General features: G+C 45.1%; 1 protein-coding gene across 3 annotated transcripts in view; it reads left to right on the top strand.

The window, feature by feature from the left end:
* OSBPL6 (oxysterol binding protein like 6) overlaps positions 1-21,431 on the top strand; it is a 520,623-nt gene that overhangs the window by 234,412 nt on the left and 264,780 nt on the right. For 2 of the 3 annotated variants that reach the window (XM_063933381.1, XM_063933383.1), the window contains exon 4: positions 14,228-14,452. The exons of the other annotated variant lie outside the window; for it this stretch is intronic. In XM_063933381.1, coding sequence (XP_063789451.1) covers positions 14,351-14,452 — 102 coding nt within the window. In that variant the 5' untranslated portion in view covers positions 14,228-14,350. The remainder of the gene's footprint in view (positions 1-14,227; positions 14,453-21,431) is intronic. 3 annotated transcript variants of the gene reach the window in all.

Here is a 21,431-nt window from a genome sequence, read left to right as displayed (position 1 = left end):
TCTCAAATCCTTCGAAGTTGCCACATGTGAAGTTAGTTCAGACACTGCCAGCTTGAGTCAGGTAATTCCTCTGATTAGACTCTTAGAAAAGAAGCTGGACAAATTGAAGGAGGAGCTGAAAGGAAGCAATTCCACTAAGCATGTCGGACTTGTAGCTCAAACCCTTCATTGGCTTCGCAAGGATTCAGGTTTCATCAATCTCTTGAAATCAGATCACTATATTTTGGCGACCATACTTGATCCTAGGTTTAAGCCCTATGTTGTAACTTTCCTTCCAGTGGACCAAAATCTGTAGAGATGTAAAGAGCTGTTGGTGAGCAAATTGTCAGCTCAAGTGGCATGTGACACGGCAACATCTCCTTCAGTTTCTCTGGCAACTGGGGATGCCAGGAAAATTAAAATTTTCCTAAGAGACACGCTGGCGATGATGCAGATCAGTCAAGAACAACTTTTGACATCTGGTCCAGACTGAAGGAACTGCCTACACTTAGTGATATGTCTACCGTGACTGCATATGATTCAGTCACCTTTCAAAGAATGGTTGATGATTATTTCAGTGAAAGCATCCAAATACAGTTGGGATTGAAAGTTTGGGCACCCCAGGCAAAAATTAATTTTAATGTGCAAAAAGAAGCCAAGGAAAGATGGAAAAATCTCCAAAAGGCATCAAATTACAGATTAGACATTCTTATAACATGTCAAAAAAAGTTTGATTTTATTTCCATCATTTACACTTTCAAAAGAACAGAAAACAAAAAATGGCGTCTTCAAAAGTTTGGGCACCCTGCAGAGTTAATACCTTGTACTGCCCCCTTTGGCAAGTATCACAGCTTGTAAACGCTTTTTGTAGCCAGCCAAGAGTCTTTCAATTCTTGTTTGAGGTATCTTCACCCATTCTTCCTTACAAAAGTCTTCCAGTTCTTTGAGATTCCTGGGCTGTCTGTGACGCACTGCTCTTTTAAGGTCTACCCATAGATTTTCAATTATGTTGAGGTCAGGAGATTGTGAAGGCCATGGCAAAACCTTCAGTTTACGCCTCTTGATGTAATCCACCGTGGATTTTGAGGTATGTTTAGGATCATTATCCATTTGTAGAAGCCAGCCTCTCTTTAATTTCAGCTTTTTCACAGATGGCATCAAGTTAGCGTCCAAAATTTGCTGGAATCTTATTGAATCCATTTTTCCTTCTACTCGTGAAATGTTCCCTGTGCCACTGGCTGCAATACAACCCCAAAGCATGATTGATCCACCCCCATGCTTAACAGTTGGACAGAGGTTCTTTTCATTAAATTCTGTGCCCTTCCTTCTCCAAACGTACCTTTGCTCATTCTGGCCAAAAAGTTCGATTTTAACCTCATCGGTCCACAGAACTTTATTCCAAAATGCGTCAGCCTTGTCTATATGTTCATTTGCAAACTTCAAACGCTGATTTTTGTGGTGAGGACGTAGAAGAGATTTTCTTCTGATGACTCTTCCATGAAGACCATATTTGTACAAGTATCTCTTTATAGTGGAATAGTGTACCACAACTCCAGTGTCTGCCAGATCTTCCTGGAGGGATCGTGCAGTCAAACGTGGATTTTGACTTGCTTTTCTCACAATCCTGCGAGCTGTTCTGTCTGATATTTTTCTTGGTCTTCCAGATCTTGCTTTAACTTCCACTGTTCCTGATGACTGCCATTTCTTAATCACATTCCGAACAGAGGATATGGACATCTGATAACGCTTTGCTATCATCTTATAGCCTTCTCCTGCTTTGTAAGCGTCAACTATGCTCAGTTTCAGTGTTCTACACAACTGCTTAGAGGAACCCATGGTGCTGATTGTTGGAGCAAGGTCAGATGAGTCTGGGCTTTTAAAACCTTTGAGATTGACATCACCTGGTCTTTCCAGACGATGATTGAGAACAATCCATGACACTGCCAGGTCTCAGCTGTCCAAAGGGGGCAGTACAAGGTATTAACTTTGCAGGGTGCCCAAACTTTTGCAGACGCCATTTTTTGTTTTCTGTTCTTTTGAAAGTGTAAATGATGGAAATAAAATCAAACTTTTTTTTGACATGTTATAAGAATGTCTAATCTGTAATTTGATGCCTTTTGGAGATTTTTCCATCTTTCCTTTGCTTCTTTTTGCACATTAAAATGAATTATTGCCTGGGGTGCCCAAAATTTCAATCCCCACTGTAGGCATGTCAGACAGTCCGTTTCACTACTGGCAGGAAAAAGAGGCAATTTGGAGGCCATTGCACAAACTGGCTTTGCTTACTTAAGTTGCCCACCCTCCAGTGTGTACTCAGAGTTTTCAGCGCAGCCGGGAACCTTGTCAGCAATCGGCGTCGGAGGTTACTTCCTCAAAATGTGGAAAAAGATGATGTTCATCAAAATGAATTCCCAATTCCATGAGGAAGACCTTTACTGACAATTACTTCCATAAAATAAAGAGGCATTTGTAATGGTGGATTTCAGCGGGGACAAATTAATATTGTGTGAAGAGGATGTACATACTGATGGAGATGAGGAATCGGATGCTGATGACATCTTGCCTATGTACACTAGAGCCAGTTTGTCCACTGCCTATTGCCACTTTGCCAGCTTGTTTTGTGGGGGCCCAAACAAACCAATCATTCAGCCACAAGTGACAGTCCCTGTTGCTGAAATGATTGGTTTGTTAAACTGTGCATGTCCTGTTTAATATATACAACATAAGGCTGGGTGGGAGGGCCCAAGGACAATTCCATCTTGCACCTTTTTCCCTTGCATTATGCACTGTTTGGAACACTGATGGTTTTTTTTTGCATAGTTTATTAATTTTCCATCCTGTCTGCCACTGCAATGCCACTCCTAGATGTGCCATGTTGGAAGTTTAAGCGCCACATGTTTGTGCCGCCCACTGCTGTCGCTTAGCTTAGTCATCCAGCTACCTCGGTGCAACCTTTAGGCCTAAAGTGGATGAAAACAATATTGTAAGCTGTGAGGTGGTCAAAATTAACTAGAAAAGAGTGGAAATTAATGTTATTGAGGTTAATAATACTGTAGGAACAAAAACAGGCCAAAATTCTGGGATTTTAGCTGTTTTTAGGATTTTCTTTCAACAAAATACAAATCCAAAACCCTCAAGGGCAGTTTTGGCAAAACCAATACAGATCCAAAACACGAAGGAGATCAGCATCAGGATGAATATTGGTTCAGGCCACAATATGGCTGCCAGTGCCAACACTCTGTAGGTGGCATTTGCATTTTTAAAATTACCTTTGAAGGCTTTGTTAATAAAATGGTACAGATAGCTTAGACATTGTATTTTAAGTTAAGCCTGCTGGGAGTAAATAGAAATGTACTGCTATTTCTACTACAGGTTGAGTCTCCCTTATCCAAAATGCTTGGGACCAGAGGAATTTTGGATATGGGATTTTTCCGTATTTTGGAATAATTGCATACCATAGTGAGATATCATGGTGGTGGGACCTAAATCTAAGCACAGAATGCATTTATGTTACATATACACCTTATACACACAGCCTGAAGGTCATTTTAGCCAATATTTTTTAGAACTTTGTGCATTAAACAAAGTGTGTGTACATTCACACAATTCATTTATGTTTCATATACACCTTATATACACAGCCTGAAGGTCATTTAATACAATGTTATTAATAACTTTGTGCATTAAACAAAGTTTGTGTACATTGAGACATCAAAAAACAAAGGTTTCACTATCTCACTCTCACTCAAAAAAGTCCGTATTTCGGAATATTCCGTATTTCGGAATATATGGATAAGGGATACTCAACCTGTACTGTATTTGTGACATGTTGATAAATAAGCCTTTGTAAGTTATGGATTTTAGTAGTTTGACGGAATTCTAAATAGAGCGATTAGCAAAAGAAAATTACAGTAGGTCTAGTGGCATCAGGCCATAAATGCCGTTCTGTAGTCATCCTAGTGTTTGTTCCTTCTGTATGTCCACATAAGGCAGCCAGGACTAAGAGCTTCTAAGTGTGCCCAATACCGTCATGTTTCTCTTTTATTTTTATTGAATTGTTTCTAGAAAAAGTTATTTTGCTGCCGTACTCTACCCCATTACTCTCTTAAGGTCTTGAAGGCCCCATACATCTGCAACTGATTGCTGAAATTCCTCAAACCCCCTCACCCAAGAGTTGGGAAATCAGGGAAATCCAACATGTTAGATTTCCCTGATTTGGCAATCCCAACCATGAAATTATAGGGATAAGCAAATCCGGGATTCTTAACATTGAGAATTTCCCTGATCGACGATCATCGATTGCTGCCGATCAAATCGCTGAAATTTGGAGCAGACGTATAGCCTGTATTAAGTTGACTGAGGGCTGCAGACCGTGGGTCATCTTTTGTTTATCGCTGGCTATTGTGGGCCACACATCAGTAATTCCCCAATCCAGTCCGATCCACTGGTCAAACGCGCAGATCACCGACCTTCGATGATCATCAATCCGTCAGGAAATCTGGGAAATTCTGCATGATAAAAATCCCATATTTGCAGATCCCAATAATTTTTGTCCAGCATCAGGTTATCGGGGAATTGTGGCAGTCACTGAGGTATGGGCACTCTAAGGATATTCCACCCACAACCAAATGTTTCAATTTGATCTGTATGTTAAAGAGTTAACTGCAGCCTAAAAAGATTTAGATTCTAATAGTTTAACTGATCATTTCAAAATGCAGGACACAATTTGCCATTAAGTCATGTCGCCAGAGAATTCTTAAATTATTAAAATGTAGTTAAATGAAATTTGCCTATTAGTGACGATCATGTCAGTTATGCTGTGAAAGTTAACTGTAATATATTTAGTTAATGTAGTTAAATAAAATTAATTCTAATAATATGTCAATGTGGGTCTTACTTTCCTTTTGCGAATAACTCTCCTCTTATTATTAAACCAACACAGTCAGTGGTTCCCCTCCCATGTAGAGCGCTGCCTGCGGCTCCTTCATGTCACTTTTACATTTGGAATGTGGCGCTTGTTTAAGGAACAGAAGATGCTGCATTTCTTCCCTTTTGCTAAATAAAAATTAACGGTGCTGCGGCACAATGCCTAAAGGGGGTGGAGTCTGGACAATCCTGCCTAAGTCTGGGCTATTGTTCATGATTGGATAGCGCCTCAATCAAAGCTACCCAGCATTCCTTTGAAAATAATTGTTACTAGGCCACACCCTATGACTGCTGGGACAGTCTCATGAAAATCATGGTTGATGTGGCTTATTTTTTGGTCCACTTACAAAGTACTTATTTTGTTGTTTGTACCCCCGTCCTCTGGAACTCCCTCCCTCACGTGGTCAGACTCACTAACAGTCTCCACAGGTTTAAACATACTCTAGAGGCACAACTTTTTATTAAAGCTTACCAGCCTTCCTTGTGGGATGTACAGTAGTTATGATCCCGGCGTTCAGGATCATGGCGGGTACCGGTGCCGGGATCCTGGGCCCAGAATGCCGGCAGGGGGCCCAGGACTATTCCCAGGACACCCATAGAGTGGGAATAGAACTGAGCCCGCTAGGGGCTTCTTTGCACTCCCCTCCCCCCCCCTCCCCTCATCTGCATTCTGGGTGCCGGGATGCCAGCGTCTGTATGCTGACCACTGGGATCCCGACTGCCGGTCACCCATTCCCAAATGTTCCTTGTAACACCGCCTTCTGCTCTACCCATTTACCATGTATCCTTCCCACTCCAAATGGTCACCTCTTCCTGTGTTGGAAATATGGCAATGTGATAGGAGCAACTTGTTAATGATCTTCTTTGCAGTCAGAGTTATTCTGATAATAGTAAAGACAAGATGGTACAGATCTATTAAAAAGTAGAGTTATGGGATTGCCTAGAAAATAAGTGGTCTGGAACCTGTAGCAAATAACCATCACACAGCCAGCTGCAAAACTGCATTGGAAAGGAGGGATGGAATTTAAACTAGAGATGAGCGCCTGAAATTTTTCGGGTTTTGTGTTTTGGTTTTGGGTTCGGTTCCGCGGCCGTGTTTTGGGTTCGAACGCGTTTTGGCAAAACCTCACCGAATTTTTTTTGTCGGATTCGGGTGTGTTTTGGATTCGGGTGTTTTTTTCAAAAAACACTAAAAAACAGCTTAAATCATAGAATTTGGGGGTCGTTTTGATCCCAAAGTATTATTAACCTCAAAAACCATAATTTACACTCATTTTCAGTCTATTCTGAATACCTCACACCTCACAATATTATTTTTAGTCCTAAAATTTGCACCGAGGTCGCTGTGTGAGTAAGATAAGCGACCCTAGTGGCCGACACAAACACCGGGCCCATCTAGGAGTGGCACTGCAGTGTCACGCAGGATGTCCCTTCCAAAAAACCCTCCCCAAACAGCACATGATGCAAAGAAAAAAAGAGGCGCAATGAGGTAGCTGTGTGAGTAAGATTAGCGACCCTAGTGGCCGACACAAACACCGGGCCCATCTAGGAGTGGCACTGCAGTGTCACGCAGGATGGCCCTTCCAAAAAACCCTCCCCAAACAGCACATGACGCAAAGAAAAAAAGAGGCGCAATGAGGTAGCTGACTGTGTGAGTAAGATTAGCGACCCTAGTGGCCGACACAAACACCGGGCCCATCTAGGAGTGGCACTGCAGTGTCACGCAGGATGTCCCTTCCAAAAAAACCCTCCCCAATCAGCACATGATGCAAAGAAAAAGAAAAGAAAAAAGAGGTGCAAGATGGAATTGTCCTTGGGCCCTCCCACCCACCCTTATGTTGTATAAACAAAACAGGACATGCACACTTTAACCAACCCATCATTTCAGTGACAGGGTCTGCCACACGACTGTGACTGATATGACGGGTTGGTTTGGACCCCCCCCAAAAAAGAAGCAATTAATCTCTCCTTGCACAAACTGGCTCTACAGAGGCAAGATGTCCACCTCATCTTCACCCTCCGATATATCACCGTGTACATCCCCCTCCTCACAGATTATCAATTCGTCCCCACTGGAATCCACCATCTCAGCTCCCTGTGTACTTTGTGGAGGCAATTGCTGCTGGTCAATGTCTCCGCGGAGGAATTGATTATAATTCATTTTAATGAACATCATCTTCTCCACATTTTCTGGATGTAACCTCGTACGCCGATTGCTGACAAGGTGAGCGGCGGCACTAAACACTCTTTCGGAGTACACACTTGTGGGAGGGCAACTTAGGTAGAATAAAGCCAGTTTGTGCAAGGGCCTCCAAATTGCCTCTTTTTCCTGCCAGTATAAGTACGGACTGTGTGACGTGCCTACTTGGATGCGGTCACTCATATAATCCTCCACCATTCTATCAATGTTGAGAGAATCATATGCAGTGACAGTAGACGACATGTCCGTAATCGTTGTCAGGTCCTTCAGTCCGGACCAGATGTCAGCATCAGCAGTCGCTCCAGACTGCCCTGCATCACCGCCAGCGGGTGGGCTCGGAATTCTGAGCCTTTTCCTCGCACCCCCAGTTGCGGGAGAATGTGAAGGAGGAGATGTTGACAGGTCGCGTTCCGCTTGACTTGACAATTTTGTCACCAGCAGGTCTTTCAACCCCAGCAGACCTGTGTCTGCCGGAAAGAGAGATCCAAGGTAGGCTTTAAATCTAGGATCGAGCACGGTGGCCAAAATGTAGTGCTCTGATTTCAACAGATTGACCACCCGTGAATCCTTGTTAAGCGAATTAAGGGCTGCATCCACAAGTCCCACATGCCTAGCGGAATCGCTCCCTTTTAGCTCCTTCTTCAATGCCTCCAGCTTCTTCTGCAAAAGCCTGATGAGGGGAATGACCTGACTCAGGCTGGCAGTGTCTGAACTGACTTCACGTGTGGCAAGTTCAAAGGGCATCAGAACCTTGCACAACGTTGAAATCATTCTCCACTGCGCTTGAGACAGGTGCATTCCATCTCCTATATCGTGCTCAATTGTATAGGCTTGAATGGCCTTTTGCTGCTCCTCCAACCTCTGAAGCATATAGAGGGTTGAATTCCACCTCGTTACCACTTCTTGCTTCAGATGATGGCAGGGCAGGTTCAGTAGTTTTTGGTGGTGCTCCAGTCTTCTGTACGTGGTGCCTGTACGCCGAAAGTGTCCCGCAATTTTTCTGGCCACCGACAGCATCTCTTGCACGCCCCTGTCGTTTTTTAAAAAATTCTGCACCACCAAATTCAAGGTATGTGCAAAACATGGGACGTGCTGGAATTTGCCCATATTTAATGCACACACAATATTGCTGGCGTTGTCCGATGCCACAAATCCACAGGAGAGTCCAATTGGGGTAAGCCATTCCGCGATGATCTTCCTCAGTTGCCGTAAGAGGTTTTCAGCTGTGTGCGTATTCTGGAAAGCGGTGATACAAAGCGTAGCCTGCCTAGGAAAGAGTTGGCGTTTGCGAGATGCTGCTACTGGTGCCGCCGCTGCTGTTCTTGCGGCGGGAGTCCATACATCTACCCAGTGGGCTGTCACAGTCATATAGTCCTGACCCTGCCCTGCTCCACTTGTCCACATGTCCGTGGTTAAGTGGACATTGGGTACAACTGCATTTTTTAGGACACTGGTGAGTCTTTTTCTGACGTCCGTGTACATTCTCGGTATCGCCTGCCTACAGAAGTGGAACCTAGATGGTATTTGGTAACGGGGGCACACTGCCTCAATAAATTGTCTAGTTCCCTGTGAACTAACGGCGGATACCGGACGCACGTCTAACACCAACATAGTTGTCAAGGACTCAGTTATCCGCTTTGCAGTAGGATGACTGCTGTGATATTTCATCTTCCTCGCAAAGGACTGTTGAACAGTCAATTGCTTACTGGAAGTAGTACAAGTGGGCTTACGACTTCCCCTCTGGGATGACCATCGACTCCCAGCGGCAACAACAGCAGCGCCAGCAGCAGTAGGCGTTACACGCAAGGATGCATCGGAGGAATCCCAGGCAGGAGAGGACTCGTCAGACTTGCCAGTGACATGGCCTGCAGGACTATTGGCATTCCTGGGGAAGGAGGAAATTGACACTGAGGGAGTTGGTGGGGTGGTTTGCGTGAGCTTGGTTACAAGAGGAAGGGATTTACTGGTCAGTGGACTGCTTCCGCTGTCACCCAAAGTTTTTGAACTTGTCACTGACTTATTATGAATGCGCTGCAGGTGACGTATAAGGGAGGATGTTCCGAGGTGGTTAACGTCCTTACCCCTACTTATTACAGCTTGACAAAGGGAACACACGGCTTGACACCTGTTGTCCGCATTTCTGGTGAAATACCTCCACACCGAAGAGCTGATTTTTTTGGTATTTTCACCTGGCATGTCAACGGCCATATTCCTCCCACGGACAACAGGTGTCTCCCCGGGTGCCTGACTTAAACAAACCACCTCACCATCAGAATCCTTCTGGTCAATTTCCTCCCCAGCGCCAGCAACACCCATATCCTCCTCATCCTGGTGTACTTCAACACTGACATCTTCAATCTGACTATCAGGAACTGGACTGCGGGTGCTCCTTCCAGCACTTGCAGGGGGCGTGCAAATGGTGGAAGGCGCATGCTCTTCACGTCCAGTGTTGGGAAGGTCAGGCATCGCAACCGACACAATTGGACTCTCCTTGTGGATTTGGGATTTCAAAGAACGCACAGTTCTTTGCGGTGCTTTTGCCAGCTTGAGTCTTTTCAGTTTTCTAGCGAGAGGCTGAGTGCTTCCATCCTCATGTGAAGCTGAACCACTAGCCATGAACATAGGCCAGGGCCTCAGCCGTTCCTTGCCACTCCGTGTGGTAAATGGCATATTGGCAAGTTTACGCTTCTCCTCCGACAATTTTATTTTAGGTTTTGGAGTCCTTTTTTTACTGATATTTGGTGTTTTGGTTTTGACATGCTCTGTACTATGCCATTGGGCATCGGCCTTGGCAGACGACGTTGCTGGCATTTCATCGTCTCGGCCATGACTAGTGGCAGCAGCTTCAGCACGAGGTGGAAGTGGATCTTGATCTTTCCCTAATTTTGGAACCTCAACATTTTTGTTCTCCATATTTTAATAGGCACAACTAAAAGGCACCTCAGGTAAACAATGGAGATGGATGGATTGGATACTAGTATACAATTATGGACGGGCTGCCGAGTGCCGACACAGAGGTAGCCACAGCCGTGAACTACCGCACTGTACTGTGTCTGCTGCTAATATATAGACTGGTTGATAAAGAGATAGTATACTCGTAACTAGTTTGTATGTATAAAGAAAGAAAAAAAAAACACGGTTAGGTCACTGGTATATACAATTATGGACGGGCTGCCGAGTGCCGACACAGAGGTAGCCACAGCCGTGAACTACCGCACTGTACTGTGTCTGCTGCTAATATATAGACTGGTTGATAAAGAGATAGTATACTCGTAACTAGTATGTATGTATAAAGAAAGAAAAAAAAACCACGGTTAGGTGGTATATACAATTATGGACGGGCTGCCGAGTGCCGACACAGAGGTAGCCACAGCCGTGAACTACCGCACTGTACTGTGTCTGCTGCTAATATATAGACTGGTTGATAAAGAGATAGTATACTCGTAACTAGTATGTATGTATAAAGAAAGAAAAAAAAACCACGGTTAGGTCACTGGTATATACAATTATGGACGGGCTGCCGAGTGCCGACACAGAGGTAGCCACAGCCGTGAACTACCGCACTGTACTGTGTCTGCTGCTAATATATAGACTGGTTGATAAAGAGATAGTATACTCGTAACTAGTATGTATGTATAAAGAAAGAAAAAAAAACCACGGTTAGGTGGTATATACAATTATGGACGGGCTGCCGAGTGCCGACACAGAGGTAGCCACAGCCGTGAACTACCGCACTGTACTGTGTCTGCTGCTAATATATAGACTGGTTGATAAAGAGATAGTATACTCGTAACTAGTATGTATGTATAAAGAAAGAAAAAAAAACCACGGTTAGGTGGTATATACAATTATGGACGGGCTGCCGAGTGCCGACACAGAGGTAGCCACAGCCGTGAACTACCGCACTGTACTGTGTCTGCTGCTAATATATAGACTGGTTGATAAAGAGATAGTATACTCGTAACTAGTATGTATGTATAAAGAAAGAAAAAAAAAACCACGGTTAGGTGGTATATACAATTATGGACGGGCTGCCGAGTGCCGACACAGAGGTAGCCACAGCCGTGAACTACCGCACTGTACTGTGTCTGCTGCTAATATAGACTGGTTGATAAAGAGATAGTATACTACTAATATTATATATACTGGTGGTCAGGTCACTGGTCACTAGTCACACTGGCAGTGGCACTCCTGCAGCAAAAGTGTGCACTGTTTAATTTTAATATAATATTATGTACTCCTGGCTCCTGCTATAACCTATAACTGGCACTGCAGTAGTGCTCCCCAGTCTCCCCCACAATTATAAGCTGTGTGAGCTGAGCAGTCAGACAGATATATAATATATATAGATGATGCAGCACACTGGCCTGAGCCTGAGCAGTGCACACAGATATGGTATGTGACTGACTGAGTCACTGTGTGTATCGCTTTTTTCAGGCAGAGAACGGATATATTAAATAAACTGCACTGTGTGTCTGGTGGTCACTCACTATATAATATATTATGTACTCCTGGCTCCTGCTATAACCTATAACTGGCACTGCAGTAGTGCTCCCCAGTCTCCCCCACAATTATAAGCTGTGTGAGCTGAGCAGTCAGACAGATATATAATATTATATATAGATAATAGATGATGCAGCACACTGGCCTGAGCCTGAGCAGTGCACACAGATATGGTATGTGACTGAGTCACTGTGTGCTGTGTATCGCTTTTTTCAGGCAGAGAACGGATTATAAATAAAAGTGGTGGTCAGTCACTGGTCACTATCAGCAAAACTCTGCACTGTACACTACTGAGTACTCCTAATGCTCCCCAAAATTAGTAAATCAAGTGTCTAAACGGAGAGGACGCCAGCCACGTCCTCTCCCTATCAATCTCAATGCACGTGTGAAAATGGCGGCGACGCGCGGCTCCTTATATAGAATCCGAGTCTCGCGATAGAATCCGAGCCTCGCGAGAATCCGACAGCGTCATGATGACGTTCGGGCGCGCTCGGGTTAACCGAGCAAGGCGGGAAGATCCGAGTCGCTCGGACCCGTGAAAAAAAACATGAAGTTCTGGCGGGTTCGGATTCAGAGAAACCGAACCCGCTCATCTCTAATTTAAACGGGTGGTATTCACGTGACCGCCGGTCAGCTGACCGACAGTCACATGACCTGCTCCACCAGCCCGACGGGTCACTGTCCCGATGGTCGGCATGCCGACCAACAGGGACTATTTCCACTCGTGGGTGTCCACGACACCCATAGAGTGGGAATAGAACCCTTGGCCCACCGAGCCCGCAGCGTGGCGAGCGCAGCGAGCCCGCAAGGGGCTTGCTGCACTCGCCCCTCCCCCCGGGATCCCGGAATCGGTATGCTGCCGGGATCCCGGCGTCGGTAAACTGACCGGCGGTCAGGAGACCGGCGGTCAGCCGTACTACACCCATTTAAACGGGATATGGTTAATATGCCGCCTTTTGGATCCCAGCATTTAGGAGACCGACACCGGAATCCCAACAGGCGGGGAAATGCCTGGTATTCTCACTCGGGTAGTGGGTCCACACCACCACCCAAGTGGGATTAGCTCGCCATCGGGCCCAGAGCATGCTGAGCACAGCGACGGCATTCCGGCTGATGAGATGCCGCTGTCGGTATAGTGAGAGCCAGCTCCCCGTCTGCCGGTGCCCAGTATTTATTCCATATAACCAAAACAAAAATCCTGGCTGAGCGACTGTTTGTAGGACGGTAATATGCAGCTCATGAACACGATACGATGCTTGCTCATGTTCTCCCAGAAGTGTACCTTTTGTCTACTGTACATGTGATAGAGTCAGCAAGCTTGTGGCCTGAATCAGTGTTCATTGACATGTACAGTAGTTTATTCATTGACATGATGCCCCAGTTAGGGGCAGATGCACTTAGCCTTGGAGAGTGATACAGTGGAGAGAGATAAACTACCAACCAATCAGCTTCTAACTGTCATTGTTAAAATACAGACTGTAACATGGCAGTTAGTAGCTAATTGGCTGGTACTTTATCATTCTCCACTTTATTACTCCCCAAGGCTTAGAACAACTCCCTCTAAATGAGCTGACTGGGTGCATTTTCTTGATCATGAGTATAGATCATATTTGCTGACATTCTGTCTGCCCCCTCAGGAAACAGAGCTGCTGCAGGTGCATCTTAGAGCTCCAGTGGATGATCGGCGGTCACACTATACCCGCTGTGAACCACACAGGTACTGCTGTACATGCAGGGGTATCCGGACTCTAGGTCAACATCAATTAGGTCGACACCCATTGGTTGACAGTGGATAGGTCGACACTAAAAATAGGCCGACACGGCCATTAGATCGACGTGAACAAGGTCGACATGCAAAAAGGTAGACATGAGTTTTTCACATTTTATTTTATTTTTTGGACTTTTTCATACTTTACAATCCACGTGGACTACGATTGGGAACGGTAACCTGTGCCAAGCGCAGCGATACCGGAGCGAAGCACCTTGCCCACAGCGCAAAGGGACGCGGTGCACTAATTGGAATTCCCGGTCACTTCATAGAGAAAACGACACCCAAAAAACATAAAAAACTCATGTTGACCTTTTCTCATGTCGACCTTGTTGATGTCGGCACAATGGCCGTGTTGACCTTTTTCTAGTGTTGACCTACCCACTGTCGACCACTGGATGTCGACCTAATGGGTATCGACCTAATTGGTGTCGACCGTGAGTCCCGTACCCCATGCAGGTACCCCTTCAGTGCCTCTGGGAGTTCGCCCCTGTACCCTGCCACAGTATTGCTATTAGGACATGCAGAAAGTGTGGCGGAGCATGCAAGGATGTATCATTCTACAGCAGCTGGAGTGCCCAGGTTGCCTAGGGCTACATAATGGCTAATGACAATCAGACACAGCTCTAACTCTGTATTGTATAGAATGATAAGCCTTAAGATTATCACCAGCCTCTGTCTGCCTATGGGCCGATCAGGAATTCCAGTGAATCAGAATTAATAATTTATTTTCATGGCTGGCACAGCGTGTGTGTGAGTCACTGTAACCAAGCAGCATACTTATAAACTACTAAAAAACATTTTGCTTTCCAAAATCTTACACTGTACTAAATAGTTTTTTTTTATTACAGGCTTTATCAGGGGATGGGTTAAAAACAGATGAACACACAGAGAGAGAGAAAGACTGTAGGATCTGCATAAAGTTTGATATGGTTCTGCTGGCACTTTAGAACGACCGGGATCTGCATTTAAAGATGAATTCGGAAGAGAAAGGCATATCGCCGGCTCACAGAATATCTACACCAACGCACAAAAGTGCCTCTTCTTCTTCCTCTTCCCAGAGAGACAGTAGACAGGTAAGACAGACTGACTTACATTATTTGCCAAAGTATAATGCTATTTGTGTATATATTCTATTAACTCTGATGGTTATTTCATGTGACAGTTAGACTGAGAACACGATTTAAAGTGCCTTGTATACTATGGAGGATCTCATACTGTCAACGCTTCCCACTGCCCCAATTTCAGGAGACTGCTCCGCAGTCTTTCAAGTTGGCGCGTTTGTAGGTACCCCATACACCTGACACTGGTGTGCACAGCTAATCAGGTTTTATTGTTCTGGGGGTGCAGCTGTAGAATGATGCGCTACATATGCAGCCATGTAATGCTTTCACACTACCCAGGAAGAAAGAACTTGCTTCTATTTTATGTGTCTGCCAATGACAACCACATTCCTTGCCTCGCGTTGGTGTTTATTTTCAGGGCAAGTAGTGCTTTCTTTTTGTGGCATAATTAAATATATAACTTCTGCATTTTTTAAAAAAAATGTGAAAAAATGTTAGAAAGTAGTGATGTGCACCGGACATTTTTCGGGTTTTGTGTTTTGGTTTTGGATTCGGTTCCGCGGCCGTGTTTTGGATTCGGACGCGTTTTGGCAAAACCTCACCGAAATTTTTTTGTCGGATTCGGGTGTGTTTTGGATTCGGTGTTTTTTTCAAAAAACCCTAAAAAACAGCTTAAATCATAGAATCTGAGGGTCATTTTGATCCCATAGTATTATTAATCTCAATAACCATAATTTCCACTCATTTCCAGTCTATTCTGAATACCTCACACCTCACAATATTATTTTTAGTCCTAAAATTTGCACCGAGGTCGCTGGATGGCTAAGCTAAGAGACACAAGTGGCCGACACAAACACCTGGCCCATCTAGGAGTGGCACTGCAGTGTCAGGCAGGATGGCACTTCAAAAAAATAGTCCCCAAACAGCACATGATGCAAAGAAAAACAGAGGCGCACCAAGGTCGCTGTGTGACTAAGCTAAGCGACACAAGTGGCCGACACAAACACCTGGCCCATCTAAGAGTGGCACTGCAGTGTCAGACAGGATGGCACTTCAAAAAAATTGTCCCCAAACAGCACATGATGCAAAGAAAAAAAGAGGCGCACCAAGGTCGCTGTGTGACTAAGCTAAGCGACACAAGTGGCCGACACAAACACCTGGCCCATCTAGGAGTGGCACTGCAGTGTCAGACAGGATGGCACTTCAAAAAAATTGTCCCCAAACAGCACATGATGCAAAGAAAAAAAGAGGCGCACCAAGGTCGCTGTGTGACTAAGCTAAGCGACCCAAGTGGCCGACACAAACACCTGGCCCATCTAGGAGTGGCACTGCAGTGTCAGACAGGATGGCACTTCAAAAAAATTGTCCCCAAACAGCACATGATGCAAAGAAAAATGAAAGAAAAAAGAGGTGCAAGATGGAATTGTCCTTGGGCCCTCCCACCCACCCTTATGTTGTATAAACAGGACATGCACACTTTAACGAACCCATCATTTCAGCGACAGGGTCTGCCACACGACTGTGACTGAAATGAGTGGTTGGTTTGGGCCCCCACCAAAAAAGAAGCAATCAATCTCTCCTTGCACAAACTGGCTCTACAGAGGCAAGATGTCCTCCTCATCATCATCCTCTGATTCCTCACCCCTTTCACTGTGTACATCCCCCTCCTCACAGATTATTAATTCGTCCTCACTGGAATCCACCATCTCAGATCCCTGTGTACTTTCTGGAGGCAATTGCTGGTGAATGTCTCCACGGAGGAATTGATTATAATTCATTTTGATGAACATCATCTTCTCCACATTTTCTGGAAGTAACCTCGTACGCCGATTGCTGACAAGGTGAGCGGCTGCACTAAACACTCTTTCGGAGTACACACTGGAGGGAGGGCAATTTAGGTAGAATAAAGCCAGTTTGTGCAAGGGCCTCCAAATTGCCTCTTTTTCCTGCCAGTATACGTACGGACTGTCTGACGTGCCTACTTGGATGCGGTCACTCATATAATCCTCCACCATTCTTTCAATGGTGAGAGAATCATATGCAGTGACAGTAGACGACATGTCAGTAATCGTTGGCAGGTCCTTCAGTCCGGACCAGATGTCAGCACTCGCTCCAGACTGCCCTGCATCACCACCAGCGGGTGGGCTAGGAATTCTTAGCCTTTTCCTCGCACCCCCAGTTGCGGGAGAATGTGAAGGAGGAGATGTTGACGGGTCACGTTCCGCTTGACTTGACAATTTTCTCACCAGCAGGTCTTTGAACCTCTGCAGACTTGTGTCTGCCGGAAAGAGAGATACAACATAGGTTTTAAATCTAGGATCGAGCACGGTGGCCAAAATGTAGTGCTCTGATATCAACAGATTGACCACCCGTGAATCCTGGTTAAGCGAATTAAGGGCTCCATCCACAAGTCCCACATGCCTAGCGGAATCGCTCTGTTTTAGCTCCTCCTTCAATGTCTCCAGCTTCTTCTGCAAAAGCCTGATGAGGGGAATGACCTGACTCAGGCTGGCAGTGTCTGAACTGACTTCACGTGTGGCAAGTTCAAAGGGTTGCAGAACCTTGCACAACGTTGAAATCATTCTCCACTGCGCTTGAGTCAGGTGCATTCCCCCTCCTTTGCCGATATCGTGGGCAGATGTATAGTCTTGAATGGCCTTTTGCTGCTCCTCCATCCTCTGAAGCATATAGAGGGTTGAATTCCACCTCGTTACCACCTCTTGCTTCAGATGATGGCAGGGCAGGTTCAGGATTGTTTGGTGGTGCTCCAGTCTTCTGTACGCGGTGGCTGAATGCCGAAAGTGGCCCGCAATTCTTCGGGCCACCGACAGCATCTCTTGCACGCCCCTGACGTTTTTTAAATAATTCTGCACCACCAAATTCAATGTATGTGCAAAACATGGAACGTGCTGGAATTTGCCCAGATGTAATGCACGCACAATATTGCTGGCGTTTTCCGATGTCACAAATCCCCAGGAGAGTCCAATTGGGGTAAGCCATTCTGCGATGATCTTCCTCAGTTTCCGTAAGAGGTTGTCAGCTGTGTGCCTCTTCTGGAAAGCAGTGATACAAAGCGTAGCCTGCCTAGGAACGAGTTGGCGTTTGCGAGATGCTGCTACTGGTGCCGCCGCTGTAGTTCTTGCTGCGGGAGGCAATACATCTACCCAGTGGGCTGTCACAGTCATATAGTCCTGAGTCTGCCCTGCTCCACTTGTCCACATGTCCGTGGTTAAGTGGACATTGGGTACAACTGCATTTTTTAGGACACTGGTGACTCTTTTTCTGAGGTCTGTGTACATTTTCGGTATCGCCTGCCTAGAGAAATGGAACCTAGATGGTATTTGGTACCGGGGACACAGTACCTCAATCAAGTCTCTAGTTGCCTCTGAATTAACGGTGGATACCGGAACCACGTTTCTCACCGCCCAGGCTGCCAAGGCCTGAGTTATCCGCTTTGCAGCAAGATGACTGCTGTGATATTTTATCTTCCTCGCAAAGGACTGTTGGACAGTCAATTGCTTACTGGAAGTAGTACAGGTGGTCTTCCGACTTCCCCTCTGGGATGATGATCGACTCCCACCAGCAACAACAGCAGCGCCAGCAGCAGTAGGCGTTACACTCAAGGATGCATCGGAGGAATCCCAGGCAGGAGAGGACTCGTCAGACTTGCCAGTGACATGGCCTGCAGGACTATTGGCTTTCCTGGGTAAGGAGGAAATTGACACTGAGGGAGTTGGTGGTGTGGTTTGCAGGAGCTTGGTTACAAGAGGAAGGGATTTAGTGGTCAGTGGACTGCTTCCGCTGTCATCCAAAGTTTTTGAACTTGTCACTGACTTATGATGAATGCGCTGCAGGTGACGTATAAGGGAGGATGTTCCGAGGTGGTTAACGTCCTTACCCCTACTTATTACAGCTTTACAAAGGCAACACACGGCTTGACACCTGTTGTCCGCATTTGTGTTGAAATAATTCCACACCGAAGAGCTGATTTTTTTTGTATTTTGACCAGGCATGTCAATGGCCATATTCGTCCCACGGACAACAGGTGTCTCCCCTGGTGCCTGACTTAAACAAACCACCTCACCATCAGAATCCTCCTTGTCAATTTCCTCCCCAGCGCCAGCAACACCCATATCCTCATCCTGGTGTACTTCAACACTGACATCTTCAATTTGACTATCAGGAACTAGACTGCGGGTGCTCCTTCCAGCACTTGCAGGGGGCGTGCAAATGGTGAAAGGCGCAAGCTCTTCCCGTCCAGTGTTGGGAAGGTCAGGCATCGCAACCGACACAATTGGACTCTCCTTGGGGATTTGTGATTTAGAAGAACGCACAGTTCTTTGCTGTGCTTTTGCCAGCTTAAGTCTTTTAATTTTTCTAGCGAGAGGATGAGTGCTTCCATCCTCATGTGAATCTGAACCACTAGCCATGAACATAGGCCAGGGCCTCAGCCGTTCCTTGCCACTCCGTGTCGTAAATGGCATATTGGCAAGTTTACGCTTCTCATCAGACGCTTTCAATTTTGATTTTTGGGTCATTTTACTGAACTTTTGTTTTTTGGATTGTACATGCTCTCTACTATGACATTGGGCATCGGCCTTGGCAGACGACGTTGATGGCATTTCATCGTCTCAGCCATGACTAGTGGCAGCAGCTTCAGCACTAGGTGGAAGTGGATCTTGATCTTTCCCTATTTTAACCTCCACATTTTTGTTCTCCATTTTTTAATGTGTGGAATTATATGCCAGTATCAATAGCAATGGCCTACTACTATATATACTGCGCACAACTAAAATGCACCACAGGTATAGAATGTAGATGGATAGTATACTTAATGACGACACAGAGATAGGTACAGCAGTGGCCTTCCGTACCATACTGCTATATATACTGGTGGTCACTGTGTCAGCAAACTGCAAAACTAAAATGCACCACAGGTATAGAATGTAGATGGATAGTATACTTAATGACGACACAAAGGTAGGTACAGCAGTGGCCTTCCGTACCGTACTGCTATATATAGTATACTGGTGGTCACTGTGTCAGCAAACTGCAAAACTAAAATGCACCACAGGTATAGAATGTAGATGGATAGTATACTTAATGACGACACAGAGGTAGGTACAGCAGTGGCCTTCCGTACCGTACTGCTATATATACTGGTGGTCACTGTGTCAGCAAACTGCACAACTGAAATGCACCACAGGTATAGAATCTAGATGGATAGTATACTTGACGACACAGAGGTAGGTACAGCAGTGGCCTACTGTACCGTAATGCTATATATTATATACTGGTGGTCACTGGTCAGCAAAACTCTGCACTGCACTCCTCCTATATAATATTATACTGGTGGTCCCCAGTCCCCACAATAAAGCAGCACACTGAGCACAGATATGGAGTGTTTTTCAGACAGACAACGTATACTGGTGGTCACTGTCAGCAAAACTCTGCACTGTACTCCTGCTATATAATACAGCTGCTCCCCAGTCCCCATAATTAAGCAGTGTGAGCACAGATATATGCAGCACACTGAGCACAGATAAGGAGCGTTTTTTTCAGGCAGAGAACGGATAAAACTGGTGGTCACTGATCAGCAAAACTCTGCACTGTACTCCTCCTATATTATACAGCTGCTCCCCAGTCCTCCCCACAATTAAGCAATAAAGCACAATCAAGTTCAACAATAACGGAGAGGACGCCAGCGACGTCCTCTCCCTAACATTTCCAATGCACGAGTGAAAATGGCGGCAACGCGCGGCTGCTTATATAGAATCCGAATCTCGCGAGAATCCGACAGCGGGATGATGACGTTCGGGCGCGCTCGGGTTAACCGAGCCATACGGGAGAATCTGAGTATGGCTCGGACCCGTGTAAAAAGGGTGAAGTTCGGGGGGGTTCGGTTTCCGAGAAACCGAACCCGCTCATCACTATTAGAAAGCAATTTTTTTTTCCACAAAATAAGGGCTTTCATTAAATTTGGGATACATAAAGTATATATTTTGGTCATTTTAGGGCACTTTTTTTTTTTAAAGTGGAAACAGACTGCAAATCTAAAAACACGTGTCCCACTCATAAAGCACCTTAATATAACCCATACCTTGTACCCCAATTTCCATCAATTTCCATGACCCCAAAAATGACATGTCATTATTGGCCAATTAAAAATAATAAAATTCTTCTGAGTGCCTAATTAGTCACTTGGGGGAAGGGCACCTATAAGTTATCGCCGGTAATAGGATACCGTTGATAAGTTATTGCAAAACCGCGATATTGCGGACAATTGGATACCCCCCATTGAGAGTTGAGACAAGAGTTGAGTATGCATTACAAAAAACATAGACATGTAAACATAAACAACAAAGTACAGCATCACCAAACATATGTAGAAAACGGATGTAAAAAAAAGTAGTAATGGTCAAGATATAAAGACAAAGATGTCAACTTACAGATTTTTGGGGGTATCCAATTAGGTGCGATGAAACATCGATAATGAAAAATGGGAGTTTTTGTTATTTTTCCTGATATTTTCCCAGAATTTTTTATGGGGTATGCAATTAGATCTCTGGTAAAAAAAATAATACTTTTTTGTGTGAAAACACACAGGTTCAGTGAAACCTGTGTCTTTTTGTTGCCGCAGCCCCTAAAAGCCAGCGCTTATCAGGGATTTTGCTTCGCCTGCCTGAGGCAGGTGAAACAAAATCCCTGATAAACTGCGGCTCGTGATGACTTATCGGGCCAATAGGATAGCCCCCTATGAAGCAGTTATCCGCAGTCATGACTATGAGATCATGAGATAATAAGTATGTGTATGTATGTTATGACAAAACTATATCTGCTTTTCAAAATCATTGTACGCATTAATAAAAAGTAATATACCAATATGTATAAAATGTTATGTATCAGACTATGAGCAATATAGTACTATTGGACCCTAAATAGAAACTATTCATTCCTTCACTCATGGATTAGGAGGAAGTTGCCTTCATTC

This window comes from Pseudophryne corroboree, chromosome 7 (assembly GCF_028390025.1).
Source record: "Pseudophryne corroboree isolate aPseCor3 chromosome 7, aPseCor3.hap2, whole genome shotgun sequence".
Classification (NCBI taxonomy): Eukaryota; Metazoa; Chordata; class Amphibia; order Anura; family Myobatrachidae; genus Pseudophryne; species Pseudophryne corroboree.
The sequence above is the reverse complement of the archived record's forward strand: the minus strand, read 5'-3'. Positions and strand labels throughout refer to the sequence as shown.